Source organism: Pomacea canaliculata, linkage group LG13 (genome assembly GCF_003073045.1).
Source record: "Pomacea canaliculata isolate SZHN2017 linkage group LG13, ASM307304v1, whole genome shotgun sequence".
Lineage (NCBI taxonomy): Eukaryota > Metazoa > Mollusca > Gastropoda > Architaenioglossa > Ampullariidae > Pomacea > Pomacea canaliculata.
The window spans coordinates 5,956,183-5,982,528 of record NC_037602.1 but is presented as its reverse complement, the minus strand read 5'-3'; the positions used below and the strand labels follow the sequence as shown (position 1 = coordinate 5,982,528).

At 41.2% G+C, this 26,346-nt stretch overlaps 1 protein-coding gene across 1 annotated transcript; it reads right to left on the bottom strand.

Moving 5' to 3' along the window:
* Nucleotides 1-1,447: 1,447 nt before the first annotated feature.
* On the bottom strand, nt 1,448-26,346 carry LOC112554375 (protocadherin Fat 3-like). Its single transcript, XM_025222132.1, has 28 exons — nt 26,092-26,346; nt 24,196-24,346; nt 22,672-23,812; nt 22,357-22,422; nt 20,921-21,897; nt 20,288-20,593; nt 19,880-19,981; nt 19,425-19,547; nt 18,857-19,067; nt 18,371-18,533; nt 17,517-17,727; nt 17,095-17,253; nt 16,231-16,471; nt 15,685-15,949; nt 9,420-9,678; nt 8,385-8,565; nt 7,635-7,729; nt 7,338-7,475; nt 6,843-6,942; nt 6,309-6,602; nt 5,708-5,886; nt 5,007-5,184; nt 4,204-4,445; nt 3,599-3,783; nt 3,243-3,354; nt 2,754-2,880; nt 2,235-2,374; nt 1,448-1,478 (listed from the first exon to the last, which is right to left on the bottom strand). Exons 3-24 carry the CDS (start codon nt 22,898-22,900, stop codon nt 3,640-3,642), a joined length of 4,863 nt encoding a protein of 1,620 aa, XP_025077917.1. The 5' UTR covers nt 22,901-23,812; nt 24,196-24,346; nt 26,092-26,346; the 3' UTR covers nt 1,448-1,478; nt 2,235-2,374; nt 2,754-2,880; nt 3,243-3,354; nt 3,599-3,639.

Here is a 26,346-nt window from a genome sequence, read left to right as displayed (position 1 = left end):
TTCGGAATGTGCATACAAAAATTCACACTGTTACCATTTGTTACTATTATGATAGGGTTCAGTTATCTACTCTACTGACGCAGCCGCCTTAACATCACTACCTGGATTATCGGATTGATGGCCGTTAGGATCAGGTATCACTGTAAGGTAGCTCGTTCTTCCGGGAGGGTCTTCGTCTCCTAGACTACCCTGACCTTCTTCTTCCCAGGAGTACTGCCTCTCGGAAGGGGCGAGATAGCCAGCGCTGTCCAGACTGGTCAGAAGGAATCCACTGGCTGCTGACACCTGAATCTGCGCTGTCCTCTGGACCGGAACTGAGTCCAGCATTACTTCGTTTAGGAAGGTTAGGAGGAAACCTTCCAACAAAAATACTTTTCTTAAATTCACGTTAAGAGGACGTATCCTTTGGCTATTACCGTTTCGGAGACATAAGTAAAAGTTACTCTTCAGCCATAAGAGAATATATCCAGAGCTCTGTGCAGCCTATGAGAATTAGTAAACAAACTCACCGTTACCGTTATATTTTAATATATATATACAGAGAAATTCTAGTTGTTTTCGCTAAGCAACTATATATATATATCGTTGCATGTTCTTTTACACGCACTTCGATTATTTATCACTGTACTTACCCTGGGTATCAACACTCTTTTTCTTGCTGATTTTCTGAAAGCACAGCAGACAGACAAGACTTTTAACAAAGAACTAGCTTCGACAATTAAACAGACAGCTTCTCTAACGAAACTATCGGAGAAAACATCTATAAAAGTTTTTCTCCTTCTAATATTAGCAACTGGATGAGCGAACTATTTTAATTCTTTACCTCCGAGGTCTACACCGTTTTGCATCCAGTGTATAGTTACCTACCAACAGATTTCAATGAATTCTATAATCAGTCCTTCAGGTTAATGTTCCCGACCACAAGGAGGCAAAGTATGAAATAGTCTCTACAATAAACATACAGCAAACATATCATACTTACAGTAAAACGAGGTTCCATCAGTGAGTGCTTGTATGGAGTGATTTCTGGAGCTGTGATGGGACTTGATCCTGAGACTGCTGTCTTCCATCTGTTGGCAGCAACATCAAACTAATATAATATGATGTCTTCCCAACATTTTCACGATAGAAGACTAAATGTTACTGAGGCGAGTTGGAATATTCAACGAAAACTGTTAGTTGTCCATAACAAGTTAAGACTGTTTTCAAATCCTAGAACTTATCAGACCAGTGCATAAAATATCTGGCAATAATGTCAATAATGTGTTAAAAATATTTTCCTAACAGAACTTGAAAAATAATTTCTCACTTGTATATAAATATCACACAAATGATAATGGCGATAGCAAGAAGAATAATGACTGCAATAAAGAGTCCCATGAAGAGTTTGAACTTCTCTGTCGCACTGTTCAAGGCCGGAGTTCCCATTGTCGCATTGTTTGTTTTCCTCGACAATTTTTATTTGCACCATTGTATTCCTGGCAGAACATTAAAAGAACATACACCAACATAATTAATTATGTTCCTTTATAGCACAGCCAAAAAAGTTACAGAGAGTTTGTTACTTTATCTACAACAGCGCAGACATGTTCACTAGAAGGATATTTTAAGCTTTGAAAGTAAAAAGAAACAAAAGTTTAGAATAATATTTATCTTGACATACCAGAAAGAGTGTGATTTCTCTGATAAAAAGATTTTTAAAATGCTTGTTCACATGGAAATCTAGAAATATTGTCAATACTAATAGAAATGTACAGTTGTTAATATGTAATGTAATATATTATAGACATACATAATATGTAATGTATTCTTTCACTGCTGTTAATATGTAATGTGATGCTAAATGTGTAATGTAATACTGTTGCTAATATACAATATGAAGTGTAATGTGTAATACTGTTGTTAATAGGTGATATGTAATATAATAATTTTGTTGATATACACAAAGCTCTAAGTCAATCATCTCGTTATTGTCACAGCGATATTCCCGTTTGAGTACAGAATATTCTAATCACAAAAAATTCTTCATAAGTTTATGCTGCTTTGCCGCTTGTCTTATTTTTATTGTTAAAGCTATCTCTGTTGTAGACTATTGTTACTGCTGTAGTGACCAATACTACATATCCCCGCCATCTACAGATTGGGTAGAGCAGAAATACATCGTTGTTGTTCAGAATAAGCATGCACGTGCGTGTTGTCTTGTGGCCACCAAGAAAAAATGACACTTCAATTACCCCGATTTCCTGAAGTTCAGAGGGAAGTCTCCCGAGTCTGTAGCCTTGACACTTAGGTTGACCATCGGGGGTATGGTTGTAGTACAATTAGGATGCTTGAGTTTGAACTCACGTGTTTGGTTGTTGAGCTCGAACAGGTCCTGAAACACACCAAGAAATAATCTGAATTTGGGAATATTCATAGGCTTTTCACACCAGACGAGTAAGGTACAATAAAGTTTATCCTTTTATTGCTTCCGAGTTTGAATGATAAATATTTGATCAACTTCTCTCACTGAAACTAAAACATAAAGGGTGGGTAAACTGATCTTTCCTTCGATATCAAATAATTAACTAATAGTCGAAATTTACTATAACTAAGGATGGAAACAAAAAGAAAAAAATTATTATATGAACCACAAGACTGGCATGTATTTGGCTGTAGCTGATCGCTCTAGTTTGATAGATATTTTTCTACAATTAAAGGAGATGTTCAGGTCCAAACGCAGCATCGTAACTTTAGTCCTTTCTCTGTCTTACCAAGCAGTTGCCGCTCTCGATGGAGTAGGTGATGTTTTGAGCTTCGTCTTTGTCTTTGGCTTCAAAGTCAGGGATTGTGAAGATGGTGTCCTTAGTCTCGGTCAGGGTGAGATTAATCTGATACATTCTACGAGTAAAAAAACATAATTTGGTCTTGAATATTTTAAAAGATGTATTTCAGTGAAAACCAAGACGGGAAATGGTACACCTACACTTACATGTATATATTGCAACAAAAATGTAAAATGGCTCAGAACAAGTCCATTTGTTCAACACACTTATAGTAACCATACGAAATGATACATAGAACAATTCAGATTGTACACAAACTCAGTCTCAATCGTATAAATATAGAAAATGTATTGAACTTGGTAATGAATAAAGGCCTCCATACCCTAGTTCTTCAAGTGACTATGTTGGGAAAGACAACAAATGTGAACAAACGAAAATATTAAACAAATAAAATCATGAGACTGAAATTTTACTGACTTTTCAGGAACTCCGGGGCGTTTGGATTAGGATCGTTCACCTTCACGCTGATCTTCAGAGGAACGAAGCTCTGTTTGTCCGAATCCATCAGATCGGTTGCTGTCGCTATTGCCTTTTGGACGAAAACAAATGTCGGTTGATAGTATTAGTTGTTTCAAGAATGGTATTATACTCCATTACACTTTCGTACCAGCCCATTTGAGCACACAGACCTCTTAGAAACTACTTCAAGGTTCTGGATAGGCACTGGACTAGACTACTTGAATGATTAATTTTATTAAAATGTTGGCTCTAAGACTGACATGACTGTCCAGGCAAAGATTAAAAGCAGTTTCTGTCCACACATCGCAACTTACTGTAATAACTGTGTCATTGAGGCACAGGGAGGTAATTGGGCTCAGCTGGCCACTCGAGTTATCGATCTTGACAAGCGGTGTGTCTGGAGACAACTGACGGAGGCTGTACACGATGATGTTGTTGGTGGCTCATCAGCATCGTGTGCTGTGATGTTGTACAGAACTTGGTCTGCGCTGCAAGAAGACTGCAAACAACACCACCCGATCAATCGCCTATTCTTTCATTTCCCACTCTTTCACACTTTATCTCTTTCCGCTTCTTTCCCTTATTCCGAAGTGTAAGAAAAAAGAAGGATCTTAAGTAGGGCTTAAGTTTCTGGATACACATTCTCCCTTAGAAGACGCACACTTCAAACGAAAATTTTTTTAAAGTTGTATAGTTTGTCTAGTTCGAATATCAATATATTTTTTAATATTTTACCAAATAATAGTAAAAATTCTTCTTTCACCAATAAACACTTATTGTAGTGGTTTTTCTTTTTTATTTGTGATTTATCTTTATGAACTACACCTAGATACAGATCAAATTGAGCTTTGAAAAAAGGTAGAAAGCAAGGAAGTCTGAAGACATCTTCCCCTACAAAATAATTTCAAGCGATGCCTACCTCGGTCACCGTTATTTGGTAAGAGTCCGTGCTAAATTTAGGGATGTTGTCATTGATGTCCACCACGCTGACATTGAGAGTGGCACTGCCAGTTTTGGGAGGGGAACCAAAGTCAGAGGCAAAGAGTGTGATGAATATGATGTTCCCAGTCGCCTCTCTGTCCAGAGACGCATTCAGAGTGATTTCCCCTGACACGGCGTTAATGCTGAAGGTCCCCTTTAACGATGAGCCGTTTCCAAGTTCTGTACCAAAAGATCAAATAGTCAAAATAAATAAATTTTCAATGTTGGTTAGTTCAGTAACTGAACTAAATGGGATAAGACTAATCTCATAAAAAACACTTTTTTCCTGGCAAACAAATTTTTTGTGTGTAAAGCAAGACCAGAATTATGGGCCTTGGCGAAACCGAGCGATATCTGTGGGTGCGTGGTACTTGAATATTGTGCTAAGTTTAATTTCATCAAAACTCAAACTCATGTTTACCGTATAACTTATCTGGAAAAAAAAAATTACCAAAATAAAATTTCGGTTACTGCCATTGTTGTTGCCCTTACTAAAAACATAATAACAAGGTTCAGACCTAGAAATGCCCACAGCCGGACTGGTTCTGTACAACCACTTTCATTCAGCAAAATCGAAATTTAAAAGCCGACATATTAATGACAAGATTCTGTTTGGACGTTGACAAGTTCAATAGAAAATTAAGTAATTTCCTTCAACGATTAGAATAAACGAGTTAGTAGCTCTGTGGAAAGAGTTGCTAGTTACATAACTTAACAAGCTATGAAGTCAGACGAATGTACCTGTATTGTTAATGGAGTAAGAACAATTACAAGGATCGACTCTGACTTTGTTTTCGTAAACAAACGCACTGACTCGAGTGAGAACCCTTGGTAAGATAAGAGGTCCCTCGGTGATGTTGATGCTGTCGATATCATTGAACTTAGGTTTTGTACTGGCGTCCAAAATGTGTACTTGTATCTACAGTCATCATGAAAACAAAGTTAATATTTATACGGCAGACAATTTTTATGTGATCTGCTCTGTCCATTATGTAACATGAATGAAGAAGATAAGTTCACTTTGTTTCGAGTTGTAAAGCCTTACAGCATCTCAGATTAACATTAATACAAAGAAATAGGTATATAAATCCAAACAATTTTAAATAAGTTTGTTATTCGCTTCAACAAATAAATTGTAAATAGTTAAGAATTATATCTTTTCTATGCTTTTCAATTTTGAAAGTTTAATTTATGTATCTTTGTAATTGTTTTGAAGGTACTCTTTGTATTTCTAACTTTTATATCTGTGAATTATTGAATGTAATATTGTGTTAACATTGTTGTTTGACTCCCTTCAATTAGGCAATAGTCTTTGAATGAACAAGCAATCAATCTCTTTCTCATTAATTTTTATTATTATTAAAATCTGTATGCAATTTCACCTGAAAAGATTCTCACACAAACGTGTTACATACCTGTTTACTCTCTGTATCATAACGTACCTGTATCGGATTAGACCAGAGGGTGGGCTGATTGGGAGGATAATCTTTAGCGGCAATGGTCAGCATGACGTCGTCTTCCGGAAAATTACTAATGGAGCTTTTCATACTGATAGCACCAGTAGCAGGGTTGATGTTGAAGTACGAATGGGTCACCGTATCTTTATCCACCGGAACAGTTGCTGTTAAACAGACAGTTTTTTTTTAAATGATGAACTAGAGCTGCACAAAAGTAATACACATGTTTCAATACACAGAAGGTCATGGACTGGTCAGTCGGTTGGTCCATCGGTTAGTTGGATGGGTAGTTGATTGGATGAATGAATGGCTTGACGAAGCAAAGAGAAACTGTTTTGATGTGTGGTTAAATATATGGATGTATGATGAATGGATGAATTCATAGAAGTGACAACAGTCTTTGCATATTCTCTAAATATTCTACCTCCTGAAAGCTGTTCTGGAATGGACGAATGTAGACAAAGGTTGAGCAGTTCGGCAAGTGTTTACAATATGATTATATTATAGAACTGGTCAAAGCTTCGCCCATGTGTGCAGGGTCAAGAACGACTTCTAGTTATTTTCTTATTTATGTTACATCACTCACGGTTCGCAGGATCGACAAAATAGAAGGAGATCGCGCCCTTGGATACGAAGTCCGCGTCAGTGACGTTCAACGACTCCACCAGGACGTAATTCACCTCGATGTCACGTGTCACGTTGACGCTTCTGACGGCGCTATGTATGACGGGAGCGTTGTCGTTGATGTCGGTGACGAGGATGGTGAAGTTGGCGGTGGAGGACAGCCTGGGGTCACCTTGGTCTGAGGCCTCAATGATGCATGTGTAGTTCTTTACAGTCTCGTAGTCTAAATCTTCTCGCAACAACAGGGTCCCGACATCTTGTTTGGGGAAAAACAAAGACACATTGAGTTGGATGTTTTCAGATCCAAGGCATCATATTTTAGTTAGCCTAATGTTATTAAGTGTGTTTGTGTGCTTGTGCGTTTTTCAGTACCCGTATCGATGATTATAAGCTTGTAGCAAAGGGGAGGTTTTAACAGAGAATGGCTAATATCAGTGATAGTGATAACAATTATTATGATGAAGGATAAAATCAGAGATAAACCACTGTGACTCACCTGCTCGAATTTTTAATGGGCATGCACTGCTGTTGTCAATGGAGTAGGTCACCATACCATTTCTTCCTTGGTCAAGATCGGTCGCACTAACCATTCCCACCTGAACCACGAAAACTAACGTTTCAGTTTTGGTTAACATAGTGTATCATAAGGAATTCTTTCTTGTAAATGCCAACAAATAAGACAGGAGTGTAAAAATAAATCGAGGAAAGAAACAAAACTGAAAGATGTAAAAGTGTCAAAATGAAAGTTAAAGTTATAGATTTTAGCAATTTTAGCAATTTGGAATGACGAGCAAGAATATGATCAGTAGAGACAAGAACATACTCCGCTAGTTGCACTCAGAAACATATCAAACAAATGTAGACAATCACGTGAACCCAGCTGTACGAGAGGCATTTACGATCCTACACAAAACCTGACAGTTTCTCGTTGTCTTTCGCTTAACTATTCCTCTATGGAGTTTAACTGTACGTTTGTGAAGCTTGAGTATACCTCTTGTTCCTTTGAGGTGTTCTCTGGAACAAATATGGGATCCATATTGACAAAGGTGGGAGCGTTGTCGTTGACGTCGTCGATGAGGATGGTGACGCTAACGGACACACTTCTAGGTTCCTTCGCATTATCCCGCACCTTGCAAAATAAATCATCATCATCATCATCATCATCATCCCCTTTATCATCGTCGTGTTTATTGTTTTTCATTATCAATATCATCATCGTCGTCGTTGTCTATTGCATATCACTGATATTATTTTAAAGAGATATCAAGGAAGTTTATGACCAGCTTACCCAGACGGTGAAAACATATTCATTCTTTCGCTCTCTGTCCAAAGAGCCGTTGACAAAGATTTTTCCTGTTGTGTTTGCGGTTTCAATCCTGAAAGCTGTCAAACAATTCTCTTCTATAGAGGTGTTAGGTCATATTCATTTAGGAAAACAAACAAAAGAGCTTTATGAAATATGCCGATGCGAAAAATACCCGACGAATGGCACAGCAAGAAAGCATAACTAAGAGATTGAAGTTCACCATAATGAGCTAGTCGTGTAACAGAAAAGAGCCTCAACTGTAGATGAGGTTTTTGAGTGTAAAACGTTTAAAGAGGTAAATCCGGAAATTACCCACCTCCCTGCACTCGGAGAAACGGCATCGTTATAGAAAACGGCAACATTGGTAAATCATTCGGGAGGTCACTTAAGAGTATGTAAAACAATCTATGCGACATTCATGTGTTAATAAATAAAAATAAGAGTCACCTTTCTGTGTACAGAACAATCTAAGTGATCACCCCTTCGTATTTAAAGTCACGTTCATAGTAAACATAACCTTCGCGACCTTTATTTCTTAAGAAAGGTCCTGTAGCTGCTAACAAAACAATCTGTGTGATTATTCTGTCATTAGACAAATCGAGTTTTCAATGCAGGAAATAAGCTACATGATCAATTAGTCATAATAAGTGTTATATTACCATGTTAGAAACTAACCTCGTGATCCCTATGTCATGCAAAAGGTCAGGCTCACAGTGCACAGAACAAACTTACGCATTCCGCCCTCCATCGAGAAGATGACGGTTCCGTTTGGTCCTTCGTCGGGGTCCGTAGCCTCCAAAGAAATGATGAAAGTGTCCTTCTCAGCATCTTCAAGCACATTCCCAACTAGTGCCGAAGGGTTGGTTAGTATCGAGGGAGAGTTGTCGTTTATGTCCAGCAAGGTGATTTTCACCTGTTACATGATAGCATTGAATGAACGGGTACTAGAAAAGTCCCATTAAACAGTCTGTTTGCGTGTAGATATCTATAAAGGGTTATAGGAGGAAAGAAGGTATATACATCTTCGCGTAAAAGCTGTAGAATGAGATGGCACAATTGAACACATGAGTTTGTGATCCTATAATTATTCTCAGTGGATTGTAACGAAGCCCACTGTAGGTCACATGTTTTTTGCCTCCTGATCTTCCTTTGTCTTAGCGCATAAGGAGTGAGAAAGTGTGTGGCTTTTATACTTTGTGGCGGTGATATGATTATGCATTACTTTAAGAACGACTTTACTTTGTTGGCTGATTGTTCAGTAGTTCTGGGTTAGTTTGCAGCTGTTTTCTATTTTGGAGTCAGTACGACCGGTGACTGAGTTCAATCTATTGGCCATTCTTTGCGTTCCTAGACTAATTGTGGTGATGACTTTTGCTGTTTCACAACCTGTCTTTAGCTCTAAGTTGTATTACAATAGTTTGCATATTACTTGAGCGCAGCAGTGCTTTCTGTGAAATGGAGGATATATATTTACATAAATGAGACGAATAATTAACTTAACGTAAGTGAAGAATGACAAGCGAATAAAAGCGTTGTGTGAAAGGAAAGAGAGGAAAGTGATGTTGTGGTGAAATATTCAGCTGTCTTCAAATCTGTCTTTAGCTGCATGCACGAAAGTGCTGCAGACTGGTTCAGAGACAGCACGGCTAAGCTGTTTTTTACCAAATTTATCCGATTAAAAAAAACAAATGTGTGTTATGTGGAAGCAAAAAGATATGTAGAGGAAAGCAGACACAAGAACGTGAACACAAAGGCCTGAAAACTCACCAAGGCATAATCAACATAATCCTCAACCGATGCCCTGGCCATGATGGTGAGTTCGGCGGAGTCTTTGTCTCGTTCTCTGTCCCACACTTTGCTACAGAACAGGTGACCGGTCGAACTGTTGACACTAAAACTGGTGGCACCGAATAGAGAGAAGACTGGGGGAGATGCCAGTGTAGTCGCTGTCAGCTTGCCGATGGCAATACCACTGGACTCGTCATAAGATTTCTCTTCCACAATTTTAAATAAGAAGTCCTTCGGGCTGTTGTGAGACAAATATTAGTAGTTAAAACTTGTAGCAAACATCCAATAATTAAAAAATAAGTTTGCAATGTGTTTACTAGTAGAATCCTAATTTACTCACGTGTACTTAATGTGCCTATGCCCCCACAAACATACACGTGTGTACGCCAAAACTGTCCCCAAAGCCCGAAAAATTCATTAAACTTTTTATGAAAGTTTTCTATTTCTTGCCAACACCCCAAAGAGCGAAGAAATTTCCTGGCTGGATTCATATACCCCTAGAGTTCAAAGAGTATCCCATAGAGCAGGGATGCACAATCTACGGCCCGCGGGCCATATCCGGCCCGCAAAACTTCTGCCCACAGTGCAGGAAATCGGCATGTTAGTAATAGTAGAAGACCTTAAAAAAAACGAAAAAAAAGGAAGAAGAAGTATTTATCCCCACGTAGGGGCGTTTCGCAATCTTTTTTTCGATGGACGATTCAGTGCTCCGACTTGGTGTCTCTACGATGAGGCCGGACATTCAGAAGTTGGTTTCGGGAAAACAACTTCAAATATCCCACTAATTACTACATAATTAATGGTAAGTACAACTTTTTCCTAATAAAAAAATGGTATCTACTCTATTTTTTTTTTCCTTTTTGTATTTTTGCGGTTAAGTGGCCCGCGACACGGCTGTCCGAAATGGATATGGCCCGCAGGCCGAAAAAGGTTGGGCATCAAAATCAAATCAAATCAAAATCAAAACAGACTTTATTGTCTGCCCAGGAGGACAGAAATTTGTCTTTGCTCACATACCCATACAGACATTTAACACACAGTTAGGAGTAAAAGTGAGGAGTAAAATAGTGTTGATTGCACCAGTCCATCAAGGCAGTGTATGTTTATCCTAACAACAAACCTTGGGTGACCAAGGGCCTAAAAGCACTGCTGAACAAAAAGAAACATTTGTTCATCACGGGCAGAAGCCCACGACAGAAGATTAGTACATAGAGAGGACCATGATGCTATCCGTTGGGTGGGCAGAGGCTCTACGAGCATACTAGTTAGTCCGCTTTCAGTAGTTTGCCGATGGACCAACGAGTGTCGACGAGATTGAAACAGAGGTCGAGTTAGCTCTCGCCATAAACCCGATGTGTCAGAATGCGGCTCGTGGTTACATCTTGAGCTCGCTGGAGGGACCTGCCAGACGTCGAGTGTTGATGCTTCCGCATGACGCAAGAGATACGCCGAGAAAGATCTTGGGTGTCCTAGTGGAGGCGTACGGCGAAACAAAATGTCGACATCAGTGCCACAGCAACGTGATGAGGTGGTCGACGAATACGCCGCGAAGCTCCAGAATTTAAGCAGGCGAGGTAGAAGGCGGCGCAGAGCGTCGAAGTGGCGGCGATTGACACCATCTCGGAGGACTGCAGCCCGACCGGTCAGGGAAAGTGACTGCCCCCGTCGTCCGTAACAGGATGACAGGGAAATAAAGTGTAGCTGGCCTGACTGGAAAGTGTCCGACGGCGGAGGTTGTCATTTATGGCAGTTGAGTGATGGCGTTGCTCGACACCGGCAGTGAGGTAACGACGGTCACTGACGAGTGGGCACGAGGGCACATACAGGACTTACAGCTAAAACAAACTCAGGAGTGGCGGTGGTGGACATGTTTACGGCCAGCGTCTGAGGACGTCCTATCCTGGTGGTCAAGGACCTGGTCGATGTGGTCACAAGTGAGCGCAGGAGGCGCGTGTCGCTTCTACTAGGGAAGAACGTCCTTGATCGGATAATGGACTCTACCGCAGATGTGGCGCAGGCAGTACAGGCAGCCGTGCATGAAAGCTCATCTTGAGAAGACATTGTCAACAAAAGGACTGGCTAGGGCCGCTGGCAACACGCCCGTTCCAGGATGCCAATGGGTCTGACGTCCACACCACTTTCCAGAGGTCAATGCAGACCACCATGCCGAACTGTTTAATTTCAGTCCTTCTTGTGTACCTAGACGATTATTTGGTATACTCCAAGATAAAGGACATTCAACTGCGGGAGGCACCATACCTTCAGGATGACGACAGTGAAGAGGAAACGCCAGGGTGGTATGCTACTCTTCCAAACCATCACCACAGAACTCTTGTGACAATGCCTGTGGTGCCAGAAGTAACAGTGTCTGTGGTGTCAGATGACAGTACCAGAAATGACAGTCCTATCGTGTCCGAACCGCGCAGATCGCAGCGACTTACCGCGAGACAGGCAACAAACTCGCACAAAGTGTAGGATGAAACAGTTCGTGCGACGCTATGCCATGGCAATATGAATACCATGGATATATTTTTTAGTTGCGGTGATCGGTGACACCGTAGATGACACGTACGCATTGATCAGTTGTTTATTTTGCTAATTGTTCATTTTTCTTCAACTTTACCGCGGCTGCGTCCAGAAAATGTCATTGACAAGAATGACACCGAGGTGATGGCTGACAATAGATGTCAGCACTCCTTCTTCAGTCTCTGTTTGATTCCTCCTGAGTCCTTGTGCCTTTATTTAGGATGGTGATGGCTGCTGGCACGAAGGACCTCTGGTAGGCAGCTTTCCTTATGCGTGGTACCTTATAGCGCCTGCCTGAGGGCAACAGCTGGAAGCTAGTGTGGAGAGGGTGTTTCAGGTCCGAAATGATGTTATGTGCCATCCTCTGACTGCATGAAGGTACAAGTCAGAAAGTGGCAGCTGTGCTCGACCAATAATTTTATTTGCCTGGTGGATGATTCTGGCCAGCCTTGCCTTGTCTTTGACTAGTAGATGACCATACCAGGCAGCGATGTTGAATGAGAGGATGCTCTCAACAAGAGACCTGTACACAGTCTCCAGCACCCCAGAGCTGACGTCGAAGCTGCGAAGTCTCCTCAGAAGGTACAGCCGTTTGCTGGGCCTTTTTGTACACTTGGTTCACGTGATCACTAAATGAGAGCTTTCCGTCGATCACTGTACCAAGGTACCTAAACACAGCAGCCCTCTGCACCTGCTGTCCTTGATTTGGAGTGGTGGGGAGAGAGGGGTTGTGCCATCTCTTCCTTCGTAGGCTCTTCCAAAGGCCATCTCCTCCGTTTTGTCAACGTTCAGATCCAGAAAGCTGCGGTCAAACCACTCCTCCAGCTCCCCACACAGGTCAGGTACTGTGACAGGGACTGCTCGTCTTTCAGGCAGCCCACAAGGGCCATGTCATCTGCATATTTAACAAGTTTGAGAATAGCACTGTTAATACTAATCCCATTTGTATATACAGAGAACAGGATGGGGGAAAGCACACATCCTGAGGGGTACCCGTGTTGAGGATCTGCTCATCTGACAGAATCATTCCATCCACTGACAAATAAACTCCGTCAGACGAGCTGCTGGACCCTATAGTACCTGTCGGTGGAACTCTGAAACCCACCCTCTGTGGTCGTCCTTCAGGAATGATCTGATCCATAGAACTAGGCCAGTGTTGACATCCAGGTCTAGTAGGCGCTGTACAAGAAGGTGGCTGGACCGTGTTGAAGGCGCTGGAAAAGTCCATGAACAGGACCCGAACATGTGTGCCAGAAGTGTCCAAGTGTTGTAGGATAGTATTTAAAAGCGTGAGAGTTGCATCAGACACCCCCCTGCGTGGCTTGTAGGCAAACTGCAAAGGATCCAGGCGATCAGCCATGGTGGGGATTTAACAATCTTCCCACAACTCTCTCCAAACATTTGGCCACAACAGACGTGAGAGCCACAGGTCGAAAGTCTTCAAGTTGGTAGCATGAGGCTTCTTTGGCACTGGTATTATTGTGGATGTTCTCCACACGCGGGGACACTATGAGAGTCAAGGGAGAGCTGAAAAAGTCTGGTAAAAACACCACTCAGCTGACTAGCACACTCTTTGAGTACTTTGCCTCTCACGTGGTCAGGTCCAGGGGCTTTACGTGGGTTCACATGAGAGAGAATTGTGACAACATCTCCCTCACAGATGGTGACAGTGGCTGCCGACAGTGAAGAACAGATATTTTCTGCTTCATTGCTGAAGTCTCTCACATCAAACCGCGAGTAGAAAGTGTTGAGCTCATTAACAAATGACACTGGGTCATCACACTTTACTCTTTGTGTCTTGCGTTCTCTACCCATCATGGTGTCCAGGCCCTTCCAAGCATCTCTTGCGTTGCCCTCAATTAATTGCTTTTCTACTTCTTTCTGTATTCCACTCTAGCCGTTCTTGCCTTTGCCCTGAACTCCTTCTCCTTTTCTTTCACTTTCTGTTGTCTCCTTGCATAAAAGCTATCTTCTTTTCATTGAGACAGTGCTTCAGTCCTTTACCTAGCCATGGTTGTTATTTTGGATAGCTGCAGATCTGCTTGGTAGGATGACAGACTCTTCAACAGAAGGTGATGTAAGAGGTGATTGTGTCTGCCAGACAGTCCAGGTCGGCCCACAGGTAGTGAAGAACAGATCCCAGTCAGTGACCTCTAGGCAGTCTCTGAGCAGCTCAGTTGCTTCATTTGTCCAGGTCCTAATATATAGTGTTGTCGGCTTTTCACGTTTAAGGAGCTGTCTGTATGTGGGTAGCAGATGAACAATGTTGTGGTCCGATCTGCCCAGCGGCGGCCGGCACTTGGAAACATAAGCAGCCGGCACATTACCGAAACACATGTCTAGCGTTCTGTCGAGGCGGGTGGGACACGTGACGTATTGATGGAGACAGGGGAGCAGTTTACTGACATCACAGCGGTTGAAGTCACCGAGCAAAAACACAGGCTGATCAACTGATCTTGTTGTCGCTCGATTATATGTGTCTACAATGTGCTCAGCTGCAAGGTTGAAGTCTGGGCCGGGCACATAGACGAGGACCACAGTGATTTGGCCGAATTCACGAGGTAAATAATGCGGCCTGAAGGACACTGTCAGTATCTCATAATGGGGGGTACTAGTCTGTTCTCGTACTGTGTAGTTCGTGGCCCATTTTCTCATTGCAAGCATACACAAGCCTCCCCTACATGCTTGTTTGTCGCTTGTGCATTCCTGTCAAATCGAATCGTTGTGTATCCTTCAAGTCCGAATGTCTCCTCCTCTGTTAGCCATGTTTCAGTGAAACAGAAGAGGTCACAGCGTCGGTAGTCTCCATCGAATTTAATGAGCGCAGAGAGCTCATCCTGTTGTTGTGGAGAGAGCGCACATTCGACAGGGTGATGGCTGGCAGTGGATGTCGGCACCCTCTCCTCTTCAGTCTGTGTCTGACTCCTCCTCTAGACCTCGCAGTTTCTTTTTTCTTTGCCGCCTGTGTCGGAATGTCACTGAAATTCACAACAGGGGCCTGTGTGGCCTTCTGCCTCAGCGATAGCAGAAAGTCCCGACTGTAGATCAGCATGAAGACAGCGCCACTCTAACACATGGAAGTGTGAAAGTCTGCCGTACAGGCACACACGCACAGAGTACACTGCTCAAAACACGATCATGGCAGATCTATCGCCGATTCAACTAGGTATTGGGATTGTAATAGATCTACCTGGTAGGGACGATACTCAGTCACTGAAGGGAGTGTTATCAGCCAGATAGTCCCGATTGGCCGCACCTGTAGTCCGTTTCAGTCCGTTTCTGACTATCTATAGATCTAACCAACGGTCACAAAATGGACGCGGTAGTGGTAAAAGAAATTTCTCCCGTACAGGGACACTCACACGCAGCAATACGGTGCTCCTCACAGTCAGACGTATTGAAGTAACACTTATAGCCATTCATGCACAAGCTTGAGTAAGCGAAATTCCCGTAGAATTCAAACACGTCAAAAAACGTAGAGAATGATTGTGAGCCGGGGTCAAGCCACAGAGTAGCGCCCCCTCATCTGCCATAGAGTATCCATACACCTAATCAACCCCCAACACCACTTTACTACTTACTCTAACACTTTCAAAACCTTCGATTTAAACCTTAATAGTAACCTCAATCCTAATTTTCTATCGTCTTAGTCCTTTGCCCGCACACCCACCACCACCACCACCACCACCACACAGTGAAACAATGATCCTCAACTTACTCGAAGGTGACACGGCTACTACCAGAGTCGCTGACATAAATGTAGACAGAAGCTGAGCTGCTGAGCGGTGCCCTCCCCCTGTCGGTGGCGATGACAGTGTAGGAGAAGTTGGTTGGCGTTGGGCGTCCAGTCCTGTTGACTCGCAGGACAAGGTTGCTCACAGTCAGCAGCCCCGCGCCGTTTGTACTCGGGTTGGTCAGTCTCAGGTCCACCTCACTGTTCTCCCCAGAGTCGCTAATAACCAAAAAACTTTTATGCGACATCGCTAGAAGTTTATAAATAGGTTCAAGCAATATTTGGTTCGTATGGATTGACGGATTTATTTTTCTGTACGTTAAGTAGTATGGAAGGCAAAAAGAAAAGATACACTATGTATTGCTATGGTTGCGCCATTTTTGTTACTGTATGCAATTAAAACTTTATGCTGTCATAAAACGTAATTGTAAAGTGATTAGACCTGCCTGTGTGTCTGTCTCTCCTTTATTATTGACATTGTACACGCGTACATACAAACACAAACGCGCTCACGCAAACACAGAGACTTACTTGTCTTGCACAGAAAACACGAAGATAGGGCTGTCCAAGGTATTAAACGTCTCCACACGCACGCTGATGTTGTAGGGAGAGTTGATGAAGACAGGGGGTTGTCGTTGACGTCTCGCACAGTTACCCGTATGACGGAGGTACTGGTTAGGGGCGGGGTGCCCTTGTCAGAGGCTCGCACCACAACGTCGAATGTACGTTGTGTTACGTTCTCGTAGTCTAAGCCTGCAGCTTTGCACGTCACCTGATAAACCAGGTGCACACACACACATAGAGAAAATACACAAACATATATATATATGTGCACACTGGCGTGAATACATAAACAGGCAAGGAGACAGATAATCATCATCATCATCGACAACAACAACAACAACAAAATCAATATCATTCTCATTTTAGCTGTTATTGTTATTTCTGACGACTCAGTGATCATTTACATCTGTTATAATGTCTTTATTTTATTTGTTTATATTGGCTGTAAAGTAGCATGCTTGTACACCATACTACATGTTAACATTAACAACTAGTCATATACGGGGATATTTTTTAATGGAAAATCTCTGGGCACAATAAACATCTTGAAACGATTTCAAACTACATCATGCGCAGCATCTATATTGTAATAAATATATTCATCCCAAAATTAAACTATGATAGTAAAAACTTTTGAACTGTCGTGTTTTCAAAATGGCATTTAGTAAGAATAACGCGTACAAAGAAGCTTCAGAAAAAAAATTTATTGGCTGATTTTGATGGTTCTAGTATCAATATTCTTGGGGTGTATTTAACTGTTTGTGAATCTACTTCAGCTGTTTAAGTGTAAATATCCTTTTGGATTATCCAGTTGTACTAAATTTGTCATACCTCGCCAGTGCTGGAGTTTATGACCAGCAGGTCACTCTCTATGGAATACACGATCTCACTGTTTAAACCAGAATCTTTGTCCTCTGCTGTCACAGTGACAAACGACTTGTTCCAGCAGCTGATCCCCTCGTCTATAGTGTTGGGTAGGTATACTGCTTTCTGCCAAACAGCAATCAATACGAATAATTTTACCCTTTGCCTTTCTCACTAGCCTGGTGCTTGATGTTGAGTTTACAACTGTACAAACAATTAATGCATCGATTTTATTCTTTACTTTGATGACTTTAATTCTAATCATATGCACTTGATGCATCATTGAATAAAAGGAGAAACCTTATTTACTATGGCATCTGAATATTCCAAATGAAGCACGAATGTATGAAATTGTAACAATGTGCAGGTAAGAGCTCCAGTCACCTCACCTGGAACTGTGGAATGTTGTCGTTGACATCCAGCACCTTGACCACAACGGTGGCTGAAGAACTACGAGGAGGACTTCCCAGGTCAGAAGCGATGACAGTGAAAGTGAATAATTCGTACTGTTCTCGGTCGAGTGCCATCCTGTTCCGCAGCTGGCCCGTCGTGTAGTCGATTGCGAATGATCCTATCCCTACTCCGTCACCAAGACTGTACCTGAAACATTGTGGCGGTAGATGCAGTGGGGAGACGATAAACAAGAATTCTAAGAATAATTTTACAGACTCAAGAATAACAAATATAATAAGGTGGTAATGCTAGTAATCGTAAAGATGAATGTACAATTTATGACTTGTAATCCTGGAGCTTAAAATGGCATCCTCTACGTTCTAAATATGAAACTACCGTTGCTATCAAACAGTAAGGGAAGCAGAAAGTTATGTACTGCTTTACATGTGAAAGTAGCTATCAAGTGAATTGATAATCTCCTCCTGATGCTCAAAATTAGCTTATCAGAAAAGGAAAATATGCTGATGCTTGGATTCCGTGCTTTAGGCATGGTGAACCACTCGCATTCACTGTCGCCACTGTCACTAACCCGACTCTCTACCTTTTCCTTCACTTTTTTTTTAGTATACTGCACTTATTGCCTGTTAACTTCTTCGTAACATTATTCTCTCTATTAATATCAAAACCTTTGGTTTTAATAGTAAACATTTGGAAGAAACCTTTACAAACTTACTTTAAACACCATTTCATTCAAATACTTTCCAAAATTCTGTTCTTACTAGTAGTATCTACATCTAGTAGTTGTGATAAAGACAAACATTCAGTCAAATGTTGACATGACTTAGCAAACCTGACTTGTCCGTTGAAGTTGATGTCCCTGTCTGTTGCTCGCACGACAGTCAAATTGGAGTTGACCGAGATGTTCTCGTAGACACTAACGGTGTAAACGCTTTGATTAAAGACAGGGTCATTGTCGTTCACATCCTCCAGGGTCACGGTCAAGTTGATGCTGGCTATAAAGACAAAAATAAATGCGCGAAACATTTAGGGTTTTGTCTTTGCGAAGATAATTAGACAGGAGTAGAAGGTTATACTAGTACTTTACCACTATTGGGCATATTAATGTATTAATGTATAAGCAATGAATATAAAACCTTAAATAAATAGCTTCAGTATGTGTTCTTTATGTATTTAGTAATTATATTCCACTTTTTCGCCAACTGTCATAACGTTTATGACGTCATTGGCACTTAAGTGTTTCCGCTTCTTCCTGTTTTCTATCTTAGATGAAGGAATAGAAAAAGAGCGTGTGTGTGTTTTGTGTGTGTGTCCACACCAGATTTCCTCAAATTTGGTGGAAGAGTAGTCCCTCCATCAACCACAGTGACGACCAAGCGAAGCGTGTCCAAGACTTCACGGTCCAGACGAGAAGAGTCAGCGACAGTGACATTACCAGTGGCACTGTCAATTCTGAAAGGACTGTTGCCGCTGGTTATGCTGTAGGTCAGGGTTGCGTTCTCCTTGTAATCTTTATCAGTCGCACTGAACTGCAAAAATAAATGATTTTGATTTAACACTTTTAACATTTTTATCTGATACACTTTAGCTTGCCGATTTCGACTCACCCTACTCCAAAAATAGCACAAAATGATATCTCTATCTTGCACGGATTAATTAACATTTTTATTTTTAACTTTCATTATTTTCATTTTTCTCAGTTCCTTTCTGTGGTTTGGTGACAAATTTGAACAATTTTATTCTGCTGTGGTCCGCGTTTCCAAGAAAAAAGAAAACGCACCTAAGAAGTGACAAGGTGAAAGCTGTAAATATGTATAAATATCTAGGAGTGAGGGTCTTTTTTCAACTGGTTTATATCATTCTTGAGAACTCGTCACTAGCCATACCTTAAAGACAAAGGTCCCATTTGGAGAATTTTCTGGAATCTTGACAGCATAAGTAAGTGATGTGTCAAAGACGGGTGGGTTGTCGTTCTCATCCAGGATTGTTAACGTGATATTGCTGACAGTCTGAGGAAATAAATGTGGTTAATGACTGCATTTTATTAATATATTTATATAATAGTGCTGCAAAGACATCCTTAAAAAGTTCTGAAATCCTGTACAATGGTAATGTCTTTGTCTCAGAGGTGACACTATCGCCAATGTCTACTATCATAATTCTGAAAGTGGTGTTGATACCATCTTATGAACAACTACCTCAGAGTCCCTCTGTGTGTGTGTGTGTTTGTTTGTTTGATTGTTTGTTTGTTTGTTTGTTTGTTTGTTTGCTTGCTTGTTTGCTTGTTTGTTTGTTTGTAAGAGAGAAAGAGTGTGTGTGTGTGTGTGTGTGCAGAAACCACCTTCAGCTTGCAGACGTCGTTTTGTTGGAAGGCCACGACGTTCATATTTTCTTGCGGCCCGGGCACCTCGCGGTCTATCTCGCTCCGCGTGCGAATGATGCCCTGAAGATGTAAACAACTTAATGTAAGCAGTGTAACCTTTAACAAGCGCCTGCTCCTGCTGTAAACTAAAAATATAAGACCACCATTATCATCGTCATCATCAATTTTATTACACTTGGGGCTTAACAACTTCCTCGGTGACGAATTCGGCAAACTAGAAATCAGTGCTGGTCATTCAATCAGGAACCATTTTAACATGCAAGTTTGTTAGACGACATTTCAAAAACTGTATAAAAATGTAGTTATATTTGACATTTTCAATACTTTGAGTCTAATTTATAATCAGTTCACTGAGTATAGACTTACCGTCGTTTGGTTAATGGTGAAATAGTACAAGACGCTGGCTGGAAGCAGCTGATACCCGGTGTAATTGGTCAGACTTGCGTTAAAGACTTCTGTTCCCACCGGTATATTCTCAACAATAGACAGACTGTAATTCCCTCCTACCAGCTCGAACTCCTGAACATATCTGGACACGTAGATGATTACTGTAGTGGGTGTCGGGCTTGTGTTGACGCCATCAGAGACAATCACGTTGATGACAATACCATTGGCACCCGCATCCTCCGGCAATTTCTTGGTGGCCTCCAGGATCCCTGCCGAGTCTCGAATCTGAAATCGCGTGAAAGCCCTTGTAAACTCGAGATTCTGCTTCGTTATGATTTTTATTAGGAAGTTTTTTAAGTAGTCTACTTCATAATCGTTCAGTATCCCAAAATGCCTTAGGTAAATCTTTTAATTCTCCTTATCATTCATTTTCTTGAGACTTGTTTTATTGCATTTTTAACTTAAAAGGGTTAACCCTCACGAAGTTTGAAACTTGCAGATATAATCTTTTATTTGACGATACTAAACATCTGCAAACATTTTTGCTAGTGAACACTTTTAAGAGAAATTACAGAGATTTAACGAATAGGATAGGATCTGTCATATTCTTACCCGGAACAAACTGCTATTTCGGCTAGGTACAATTTGGAAAGAAAACGTCTGAGTCAACGAGTCTTGATCCTCTACTGCCAGCTGTCCAAGGAGTGTGCCGTTCTCGGAGCAGTAGGGTGCAATGATGATATAAACACTTTGAAGAAACCTGGGGGGAGAGTCGTTAATGTCCGTGACATCCACTGTAATGGATACTGATGTCGACACCTGGGGGCTAGGTCGGAACTGCAGAGACACAGTAATCTGAAAGGACTTTGGATCTTTCTCGAAGTCCAGGCCCCGCGTCAGCTGAATGGCTGTGCGGTTTGGTGTCAGGATGAGAGGAAGATCAACAGGGCGGTGCTGTTCCGCGATGTCGAAACTTTCCCGTAAAGAAGAGAATGTCACAACGTTTTTATTCGGTAAATTGTTTTCTGGGATTGTGAGTCTGGTGCTCGCCACAATCACAGCCACCTTAACGACCAAGACCACCTGACCTGATGACGTCAGGGACAAAGTCACCACATGACCTATGGCGTCAGAGCTGATTCTGATGCTGTTAATGTCCACGTCTTTGACACACACAATCCTCCGGTTGGACTGTAGTTCAAACAGGGTGACAGCAGTATCTGTCTGTAATTTCAGGTCTGTGTTATCGATACTGCCGAGAGCGGAAGTTACGTCATATACAATGGTCCCTTTCCGGCTACCGTCCAGCAAGAAAACGCCCACCTCAGATGCTTTTAGAAAAGTATGTATGACCGTGATATTCAGTGTTGTCATGTCAGTAAGATGTAAGCTATAATTATAGGAATCAACATCGACACGAAGAACGAAAAAGTAGACAGCGTTAGCCTGTGGTAAACGTTTGTTTGTAATGACACTGAAGTTGAGACCATTCTTGGTGACAGAAAGCCAACTGTCTGAAGGATATAAACTGTACTTGAAATCTGCTAGGGTTATTTCCAAGTCGTTGAAGGTCAAGCTACCGCTGTAAACTGAGAAATACAATGAAATCATAATTTTGCATCCATTCAGTATAGAATTGTAAAAGTATTACTCTATAGATAAAGAAGAATAAGAAGAAGTAGAAGTAGCAGAGGTAGTAGAAGAAATAATAAATGTATATCCTTTTGCATAATGATCCAAAGCGGTAAATATTTAGTATTACGTTTTTGTCGAGTAAAATCTCACTTTGGCTTATGAAATAAGAAAATGATTACTACTAGCACATTCCACCCTACTAATTGTCTGAATTTTCATCGCCATCGTGGGCGTGGTTTTGCTGTGCAGGTGTTGGTGATCAACTTTATCACTGGAATACTAGCACGTCTCTGTAGCATAAAATTTTAAAGACTAGGCATGGACAGTAAACGTGCAATGATGCAAGCCAAATATAAATCCTTCAAGAAACAACATTTGTGTGCAAGGAAGAGCACTTATAGGAGGTAACACACCTTCCCTGTTGGGTTCAACGTCTGAAGCCAGTTGACGGCTGATGTTCTCACGGAACAGTTGATAAACTGTAAGAAAAAAAATCAGCACCAGTGGGTAAATACCTGAATGCTAAATGTGTCTTTATAAGGGTATTTGCATATGTGTGCACGAGTGCTTGTTGATATATGTTGTGTGATGTTTGATAGCTGATGGATTACTAGAATTATTCAATTTCAGCGCTGCAATGATCTTCCCGCCCGTTAATTTACTCCCTCATTCATTATAAACTGGTCTTCTCTCAAACTGCAAAACATTCAAATTTCTAAGAGACTTACTATCGACACAGGTGAAATTGCTGGCATCGTCCACAACCATGACGGTGCCATGAACGCACTGGCACGTCCGCTCGCCATAATCCCATCTTGTTTTCGGGTAGACACACGCGGTGTTTTCTTTGTAGCAGTACCCCCATGTTTTGCTATCATTTCCACACGACTCCTGCAGGTTCAGTCTCGGCATCTCACAGTTCTGAAGTGGCGTCGCAGTGGTAGTGGGACTCGTCATCTCTGGATATAAATAGAATACTCGACGTAAACAAATTATTGGGTACTATCATAAAATTAATTAACTTGCTACAAATGATTTTAGAGAAATGGAGTTTAAACAGCAGTGACCTTCACAACAGTTTGCTTACCTTCGAGACAAATTGAACAAATCAACATTGTCTTTACCTGGTTTTTACTCGGCACCTTTACATCGCTTTTAGCAACCACCATCGTCAGACGAGAAAACCACGAGATTTCAAGGCGCGTTTTTGCGTGTGACGTCACCGGCCGCGGATTTTGTGTGCGAGATTCTCGGATATGCGACAAGTCGGACTAAGTTTGTACGGTACGGATTCTCCTGTTTAGTAGACTAGACTACTTTAGCAAATTATGAACTTCAATTGATTCGTAAATTTTCGGTAACATTCAAGCGCTGAAAAAAAATCGACTTTCCTGTGCATTTCTATTTAATCAACTTTTTAATAATAAAAGTCCACTCTTTCCCTTTAATTAAACCAATCGATGGACTTACCTGTTGACAGGACTTTCTTCACGATACATACATGAACAGATGAAAGTTGACTATCATTCTCCATAATAAGACTGTCGATGAGGAGGATGCTGGCTTCATTGATGAGACTTGCTGAAAAGTTTCCGTCGCGACTGTCGAGGGAACTCTGCAAATACAGCCTACGGAAGGGAGGATGTCGTAGGGTAGAGAGATCTAACCTTTAACCCTAAACGGTTATTTTGAGTGTAAACAATAACACACCACTAATACTTACCCAACTTACCTCTACTTATCTCATACTTACAGCTCCCTTGTGTGATCCCGACAAGCGATCGTCTCATTATAAACTCACATTTCCAGAGGTTGGTGATGATGATCAAGGATGGTAAGGAAGAAGTGGATACTTTGGCGAAGATTTCACTGAAAGCAAATTACTTGCTGTGGTCACCAATACACTAATGTACCAAGCTGAACAATGAACGAGGTTTGAACCTAAAGAAAGTATTAATAACGGAAAACCAAGTGAGGCCAAGGTTTACCTTTCGCTCTCGTTTCAGAATAAAACAAATTGCTGTCCCATCTACTTGACATCCTATAGTGACATGGTAATTTTGCGTCGTCCCTGACTTTAGATATTTTCGTACTTACAGGAGCAAGATACTCTGTTGATATGACTTTCCTTTCTTCAGTCTCTTCATAGATACGCTTTTTTGCATAATATTTATATTCGTGGGATGCCGGTCGTGATGAATGAAATGATGAGATTTTACAATAGGACACCCGCGACATCGCACTCTACTCACCTGTTGTGTAACTACCGGCTGTAGTGTGTGGTTAGTAGTTGTAGAGTAGCAGTCTAGCAGCAGACATTCAAGACTAAAGAAGTCCTTTAGCAGCGTGGTATAAACTGTACATAACTGTATAAATTCCTCCATGTCGGACCAATAAAGAAAGCTGTATAGACACAAAAAGTGCGTTAGTCTAGAGTTTAGACGATAAATTACATACTTTATATTTTTCCTTTCGCAGTTTGTTCGCAGATACCTTTCACAGCAAAAGCATGGTCATAAATGTATGCACTTCTGTTAGAAAATCTTTGTAGACATCTTTTTGTCATTAAGATGTACTTGGGTAAAACAAAGAAAAATCAACTAACTCCATTGAGGTCTCTGAAACTCCGGAGTTGCATGGATAATAAAGGTTGTATAGTCGTCATGATACTAGGTCCTTCTCAGAGGAGCTATAAGTAATCAGTGGAGCGTTACCTATGTCTCGAATATTGAAAAGGAAAATGTGCTTTCACATTTTTACTTGACTGATCAAGAAAGCACACATACACAGTCCGAGCTCTCAATGAAATTTTGTGAGGGTAGACACAAAAGTAAAGCTGACATTAGCATTTTATCAGGAAAAGATAGAGTTCGCAAAGTTTAACGAAAGGGCCAGACATAAAAGGTCGGGATAATTTGGGGCGACTTCAAAGCAAAGTGGAGAAATTAAACTGGAAGATCATTACCACGTGAAAAGCCCATGGAATACATTATGTAAGGATTACTTTACTATGTGTAATCACTGAGATGGTAAGGAGATCCGACTCATAGGAAATGTAACTGCCAAAGCTTCAACATGAGAAAGTAATGGCTAGAGCTACTGATGTCTGTCATTGTTCATACCCTGAGAGATGAACCTCTTTACCTTCTGTCAACTCTGCTTTAAAATTGAAATCGCCGAATGTTTAAATGCGACCGGCTGTATACAGTTAGCTACACCTTAATGATGTATGATGTAGTCTCATGGTATCACACATTGATGGTCAATCTTCTACTTTTTTGGTGATTCACTTTTGCTAAACAGCGTTCACAGCTAAACAGTTAATGTTTAGTAAACACCTTTCATAAATATGAAAAAAACCTTTACTATAGCAAACCACTATTGTAATACTTTTTAAAGGCACATACAGAAATAATTATTCTTCAAGAAGAGAGAAGAAACACAAAACCGACGCAGATGACATTGTATTGTTTTCACAGACCACGGGTTCTTTCTCACTCGCAGCAGACGACACTCTCTCTCAATCTACTGCGCACTCAAACGTACAACGTACAACGTACAACGTACAACGTCCTCTCCACGTTTACGTCTCGAGTTACTGTTTACAGCCGGCCGCTGCTGGGCACCCTCCCTAGCCATGAAAAATCTTGGCACTCACAGTAGGAGCACTAAAAAACGAGGCCAGCAATCCCACCCGGGACACCAACAAACTATGCCGCAATTTTCTTCCTGTTGTATATCAACCAACCATGGGGTAGCAGACGACAGCCAAAGAGTTTTACACATGTTTTATGAGAACCTTAAAATCTTGAGTGTGTGCGTGTGTGTGTCCTTGCCGGGAGGTTGCGCGTTCGTTTATATAACAAATGTGCATATGCATGTAAGTGAATTCAACAAGCCAAATTCAATAAGCCATAAAATGCGAATACAAGCTCACAATAATTTTAATTTAATGAAATTCTACATCATTGCTGATGTCCTTCACTAAATCAATGCTTCATATTTTACACATCTCAAGGCAATTGTAATAATAACTGTTATTTAGTGTCAGTATCCTGTGGATGAATATATTTATCTGATCAAAGATAAATACCTACGTTGGTTTCTAGTCTAAGAAATCATCACTGGCGATGGACTGCATTACTTACCAGATCGAGGTGATGTTTAGTGTCCAATAGGAAACAGCAGCAAAACTGACTTCCGGGCCAGAAGACACCATGATGAAGACCTGATTATTGAACAATTTTCATCTGGTTGTGTGAGTCTTTTTTCAGCATGAACTCTCTTGAGACATTCTCTGGCTGGAAAGCCCTCGCATACAGGGTGACCGACTCGATTCATTCAACAAGGAAGTAAAACATAAGTACACGCTCCTCACGTGACCTTCTTTGTGACGCTTTTGG

Coding starts and splice junctions, on each gene's coding strand:
- LOC112554375 (XM_025222132.1), bottom strand. CDS start 22,900: ATGACGAGTCCCACTACCACTGCGACGCCACTTCAGAACTGTGAGATG. Junction 19,982..20,287: donor TCACCATTAACCAAACGACG/GTAAGTCTATAC, acceptor TTACATCTTCAG/GGCATCATTCGCACGCGGAG. Junction 6,943..7,337: donor ACACCTCAAAGGAACAAGAG/GTATACTCAAGC, acceptor TTCGTGGTTCAG/GTGGGAATGGTTAGTGCGAC.